The sequence below is a fragment of the Sinocyclocheilus grahami genome, unplaced genomic scaffold (assembly GCF_001515645.1).
Source record: "Sinocyclocheilus grahami isolate Dianchi unplaced genomic scaffold, SAMN03320097.WGS_v1.1 scaffold100.1, whole genome shotgun sequence".
In the NCBI taxonomy this organism is placed as follows: domain Eukaryota; kingdom Metazoa; phylum Chordata; class Actinopteri; order Cypriniformes; family Cyprinidae; genus Sinocyclocheilus; species Sinocyclocheilus grahami.
In genome coordinates, this window is record NW_015505279.1 from 464,482 (window position 1) to 471,486 (window position 7,005).

General features: G+C 37.2%; 1 protein-coding gene across 1 annotated transcript in view; it reads right to left on the minus strand.

Annotated features, from left to right (window-relative positions):
- Positions 1 to 272: 272 nt before the first annotated feature.
- Positions 273 to 7,005, minus strand: part of LOC107588231 (secernin-3) — an 8,316-nt gene continuing 1,583 nt past the window's right edge. Inside the window, exons 4-8 of the mRNA XM_016276261.1 lie at positions 3,936 to 4,135; positions 3,644 to 3,856; positions 2,883 to 3,045; positions 970 to 1,150; positions 273 to 624 (exon numbers count right to left, since the gene is read on the minus strand). Coding sequence (XP_016131747.1) covers positions 463 to 624; positions 970 to 1,150; positions 2,883 to 3,045; positions 3,644 to 3,856; positions 3,936 to 4,135 — 919 coding nt within the window. The 3' untranslated portion in view covers positions 273 to 462. The remainder of the gene's footprint in view (positions 625 to 969; positions 1,151 to 2,882; positions 3,046 to 3,643; positions 3,857 to 3,935; positions 4,136 to 7,005) is intronic.

The following is a 7,005-nucleotide window of genomic DNA, read 5'->3' on the forward strand; positions in this document are numbered from 1 at the left end:
GTTACATAAATATAGTTTAGTATCAGTGAAGACCTTCAATTTTGAATTTAATTTTGAGGTATATGATGTAAAGAGAAATCGGACACAATAAAATATTCTGTTCATATCAATTGTGAGCTGAATATCTGGTAACACTTTATTTTAAAGTGTCCTTGTTACACATGTTACATGTGCTTACTATTATAATAACAATTAATTATGCATAATTACATGCATGTAACCCTAACCATATAGTAAGTACATGTAGTTAATTAATATTACTCAGTACTTTAATGCATAATTACACTGTAACAAGGACAGCTTAAAATAAAGTGTAACCGAATATTTTTATTATGCCTCTATTCCAAGCTTCAATTTGGTTAAACAGGTGAAGAAGTGTGCTTTAGTGTCCACAGAGTGCCCATAGTTAAAGAAACACCTAATAATCCAATTAATTCTAAACACGTTTTTAGAATTGGAGTCTCAGGCGCTGCTGTAAATACTAAGCTCCTCATCTACAGTGTCTGTGAAGAGATGAACCGGCAGCGTTGCATCTTCAATCCCCTCAGTGAGATATTTCTCCATCTCTGCCAGCTTCTGCTTCTCCAGAGCTCTCATTTTCTCTACGATCCGCTCTCCTCTCTCCTGAACACACACACACACAATATGCCTCATCATATCAGATTATAAACATTTATCATTAGTTCAAATCAATTAAAAAGCCCAATCCCTGCACTTTCTTGCACAGTACAACATTTCTAAGTTAGTTTTTCATGAGGATTTCCCACCATCTCTCCAAAACAAACGGTTTTGGCTATTTTATTATTATACGTTTTCCATGCTAATGCCCTTTGTTATGATTGGCTAACGTCTTTGCATGTGAACTTAGTGGCAGAGCTTGCTTAATAAATACCGCCACTCTTAAAACACTTTGTGCACTGCGACTACGTTGTGATATTTTAGCCACAAGTGTTCTGTTATACCGCTCACCCTGGTGCTGTCGATGATGGCGGCGGCCACCTCGTGTTTCAGAAACAGAGGGTGTTTGCGGTTGGGTTTGCTCTGGAAACGGGGTTTCTTCTTCACTGGATCCTCCTCTCCAAAACACGGAGAACACGTATGTTTCAGCTGCTTTATGTCCACTACAAAAATAAACGGCTTAAAGACAGACCTGTGGAGAAAAAAAAAAAGACACATGCATATAACATTTTGAAGAACTGTTGTGTTGTCAACCAGCCAAAAAGAGCAAATAAATTACGAGCAATATTAATAGTAATGCTTGCCAAAGCAAACGCCGCTAGTATTAGTAACAGTATATTGACTTATTTAATAATTATAATTGAAAATTATAACAGGAAATAATTGACAATTGTGACCCTGGACCGCAAAACCAGTCATAAGAGTACATTTTGTGAAATTGAAATGTATACATTATCTGAAAGCTGAATAAATAAGCTTTCCATTGATGTATGGTTTGTTAGGATAGGGGGACAATATTTGGTCGAGATACAACTATTTGAAAATCTGGAATCTGAGGGTGCAAAAAAAAACGAAATATTGAGAAAATCGCCTTTAAAGTTGTCCAAATAAAGTTCTTAGCAATGCATGTTACTAATGATAATACATTTTTGATATATTTACGGTAGGATATTTACAAAATATCTTCATGGAACATGATCTATACTTAATATCCTAATGAACTTTGGCATGAAAGAAAAATCGATAATTTTGACCCATACAATGTATTTTTGGCTATTGCTACAAATATACCCCAGCGACTTAACACTGCTTTTGTGCTCCAGGGTCACAATTTATCTTAAAAATGGTGTTTAATCTGTAGTAACGGTAACACTTTACGATAAGGTTTATTAGTTAACTACTTTAGTTCACATGAACTAAGCATGAACAATACTTCTAACGCATTTATTAATCTTAGCTACTGTTAACTTCAACATTTACTAATGCGTTATTAAAATCAAAAGTTGTGTTTGTTAACAGTAGTTAATGCATGGTGAATTATCATGAACTAACAATGAACGACTGTATTTTCATTAACTAACATTAACAAAGATTAATAAATACTGTAATAAATGTATTGTTCATTGTAACTAATTAACTACTGGAACCTTATTGTAAAGTGTAACCATAGTAACATTAGGATTTAAGGTCACACTTTACAATAAGGTTCCATTTAAAAAAAAAAGTTAACTACATTAGTTAACATGAACTAACAATGTAAAATACTTTATTGCATTTATTCATGTAAATTTCAACATTTGTAAATACATTATTAAAAAATGGAATTGAGCTAACATGAACTAGCAATGAACTGTTGCATACACAATTTAAGATATTTCTGATGAAATCTGAGGGCTCTCTGAGCCTCCCATAGACAGCAAGGTAACTACCGCGTTCAAGGTCCAGAAAAGTACCAGGATGATCGACAAAGTAGTTGATCAACTGTAAAGTTACGAAGCTACGAGAATACTTTTTTTGCGCAAAAATAATGACTTTATTCCACATTTTCTGACGTCACTACGCCGGATCTGGGTCAGCGCCGCCACACGCGTCCACAAGTGACACAGTAGAGATGAAAATGTGGAATAAAGTCATTATTTTTGCGCAAAAAAAGTATTCTCGTAGCTTCGTAACTTTACAGTTGATCAACTACTTTGTCGATCATCCTGGTACTTTTCTGGACCTTGAACGTGGTAGTTACCTTGCTGTCTATGGGAGGCTCAGAGCGCCCTCAGATTCCATCAGAAATATCTTAAATTGTGCTCCGAAGATGAACGAAGGTCTTACGGGTTTGGAACAACACGAGGGTGAGTAATTAATGACAGAATTTTCATTTTTGGGTGAACTAACCCTTTAAGTGTAAAGTGTCACCGGCTGTACTGTACCTGTCAGGGTCTGGAGTAGCAGTGAAGAAGTGGACCCCGGGTAAATTCTGGTCTTTCGGGACGACAGACACCATACTTCCTGTAGTCATGAACATTCCCTCCATATTGATTCCGCTTTCCTTATCCCTCAGAATATCCATCATGCTCTCTGCTGTGATGTGGCCTGTAGGACAGTATAATGACATTAGAACTCCCCATAAATAACCTATACAAAATACATAATCTACTTTACAATCCTAAATAGCAATTTACAGTGATCTACTGTACCAGTCAAAAGTTTGGACAAATCCATTTGTTTCTTATTATTGTTTTCTACATTCAAATAAAAGTAAAGTCATTAAAACTATGAAACATCACAAATGGATATATGAATAGATGGCGTACTCAAAATGATCAATTCTCTTAATTTTGAGCTTCTTTGTCCAGATGCTTACACCAAATAATCAAATTAATTATAAACTATTTTAATTCTAAATGAAGCCAATTCCCATGTTCACTGAGACCACAACATTCACCAAAAGCCAACAAACATTACATTTTAATTTTGAAAAGAAAGGCACTATTCTTATTATCAGTCTATAAACCTCATGTCAAGCATGTGAGCAAAAGCCTTTTGATCCTGCATCTTAAACACAAATTCACTCAGGTGTGTTCACTAGTAGTCACAATCATCCGATTACACTGGCATGAATGTGTGAGTAGATTATTTAGCACTTTGCATGATTTTGCAGATCACTTTCTACCACCAATCTGACAGTCACCCTCGCTCTTCTGCAGAAGTTTGCGTCCCTCACAGTAGCGTCCCTCTGCCGCCTCGATCCGGGCTGTGGTTGAGTAGGAGTAAACCTTAGCAAAGCTGAACTCAGCCCTTCCATTCCACCAGTGCTGCTGCTGTGCGTACGTCCTCAACTCCGCGTGCTCCTTATCGATCTTAGTGGTGATGGAGTACTCGTTGGAGATGTTCCTATAGCCGGCTTTAAGAGAGGGAAACAGCATTAAACGCTTTAATTGATTTCAGTTTGAAGCCGTAATGTGGCATGACTCAGGATGTACCCTCCACTCTCTCGGCTGCCCAGTATTTCCCAGCAGTCTCCAGCACCCAGGCCTCTGTGCGGTCTGATATGAGGAAGCTGTTATGGTATGTGAATCCACACTCATCCTCCATACAGTTCCCTCCCTGGCCGTGTTGCTCCAGCAGCTGTGTTATCACGTCTACAGCCCGCTCCGCACTGTCGGCCCTCTCCAGAGCCAGCCTACAGTATATACACAGACAACCAGCGTTCAACCCCTTGTGCATTGACCTCCACTGTAATTTTTGCTCATACCATGAAAGTAAATGGGAACCAAAACTGTTAGGTTACCATCATTCTTCAAAATATCTTCTTTTACATTTCACAGAAGAAAGAAAGTCATGCACGTTTGGAGCAACAGGAGTAAATGTTGAAGGATTCATTTATTTATTTGGGTGGACTATCCCTTTAAGACCTTTTGCACAAATACAATTACGGTAATACTGTATGTCTGTGCAGAATGAACCTACACTATCATACTGTTTAATTAAACGGACTGGAACCACATTCTACTGCAAAACAGGGTCACTATAGCCTGAGCTTACTCAAACCTGTACTATTCAACATGTGTACTATACCTGGTTTTTAAATACTAATACATAAATACACAAAAATTAGAGGTTTTTTTTCCATTTCACAGAAGAAAGAAACTCATGCACGTTTGGAGCAACAGGAGTAAATGTTGAAGGATTCATTTATTTATTTGGGTGGACTATCCCTTTAAGACCTTTTGCACAAATACAATTACGGTAATACTGTATGTCTGTGCAGAATGAACCTACACTATCATACTGTTTAATTAAACGGACTGGAACCACATTCTACTGCAAAACAGGGTCACTATAGCCTGAGCTTACTCAAACCTGTACTATTCAACATGTGTACTATACCTGGTTTTTAAATACTAATACATAAATACACAAAAATTAGAGGTGGGTTATTTTGAGATGTTACTGATACAATAAAAATATGTTTAGAGAAATGCAATGAACAGATTATTGCGCTGATACTAGTGAATTCCATATACTGATTGTGTTAAATAATGCTGATCATTTGTATTACAGAGAGAACCCACAAGAGTTTACGTTGGATTAATTGCTAGATACACATTATTGTGTAACAAAAATACCGATAATAATAATAATGGGGGAAAGAAAAAGATCGTATGCATAATGCAGGACTTCTAATTATGAAAAGCCTGAAATGCTCTGGGACTCTTACCGTTTTTTCTCATTTGCTGTAGTACATCACAATTGAAATTCTTAAAACTGCTTCTTCAGTCATCTCTTCTAGTCGCTTGTACACAACTTATAAAACGGTTAGTTCTATTCCTCCATTCTGATTGGTCAGCAGCTGTGCTTTATTCACCATACAGCACGGCTATGACCGCTTCACCCTCAGTATCACTGAGCAACACCCTTAGCAACATAAATGCATCCAAACTTTTCCATGTATTTCGGCAAAATTAACTGTTTGTTATTTATTTAATGAAGTATGAGTGACCCCTACTGCGTTGTTGCATCGTTCATCTTTAATTTTGAGACCACGCCCTTCCTCCATCTAATAAACGCTTCTTATGCGGAGATATGTTGATGTGTGCACGTCTGTGTGGAAGCCTACAGTTTCCGAAGGGAATATTACTGTATTTATTAGTTTTCTGTTTCAGGTATGATTCTGTATATCCATCAGTTTACACTGTAATGACGCTCACAAAATCGGTCTGTTTTAAAACTAAAAGACGGAAAACAGACCTTTTCTCATGCTGAGAGATAAGCAGATGTAACTTGTGTGCGAGAAAATATCATATATGGTGTTTAAAAAAAATGATAATAGGATGATAATAGCTCCTGTTCTGTGTTTTTATTTAAGCTCCATTAGATGAGGCACGTTCGGAACATTCTCTTGTTGTTTACTGTTGCTGTCAGGAACTATTTGTAGCGCAAGGACAGCATTTAAGGAAATTGCTTCAAAAATACATACATTTTTGATTTTTTATATTTTTATTGTGTGGTAACCGTTTTATAAAAGCAATAAGGTACGAGAGGCCGTGCTATATTGTGAATAAATCACGGCTGAAGGGGTACTAACTAACAACGCCCTTCAGCCGTGATTTATTCACAATACAGCACGGCCTCTCGTACCTTATTGCTTACATAAAAGCAATCTCTCATTCTTTCGCCTAGTCATTTTGATAAGACTATTCGACAGAGAACCAGCACAATATATGCAGGAAACAGCCAACAATTGTACATAATCAATCGCAGCATTTACCAATGCATTGGTAATTTGGTTAAAATAATGAGAAATTGCATTTATGATGTGTGTACAAGTGACGAGATGATGTTAAGGTTGAAGTAGTACTTGTGAGCATTTCAACTGTGCTCTGACAAAAGTACCAAAGCTACTGGGAATATCTCTGAAAATCACAGCCGTTTGAAGTTTAATAATCACGTTTGGTTGTACGATGATTCCTGTTTTTTCGTCCCCAAATTTAAGACCTCCTAAAATGATAAATAAGACATTTGGCATACCATTTAAGATATTTACAACTTTGTTTATGTCCTTAGGAATAGTTCACCCAAAAATGAAAATGTGATGTTTATCTGCTTACCCCCAGGGCATCCAAGATGTAGGTGACTTTGTTTCTTCAGTAGAACACAAATGATGATTTTTAACTTTAACCGTTGCAGTCTATCAGTCGTATAATGCATGGCAATGGTAACAAAATCTATGAGAGTAAAAAACACATGCACAGATAAATCCAAATTAAACCCTGCGGCTCGTGATGACACATTGATGTCCTAACACACAAAACGTTCGGTTTGTCCCAGAAACCGAACAGTATTTATATCATATTTTACCTCTAATACACCACTATGTCCAACTGTCTTTGAGCGCACGCACGGCATCCGGTGCGTGAGGTGTGTACGCGGTCTGGTGTAGTTACCGTTAATGGGTGTTGATATCCAGCCGAAGAGCAATCGACCATAACTTCAGGCGAGCAGGCTCAGAAGTTGGGAATACGTGGAAAGTCACCACTCCCGAATGAGTTC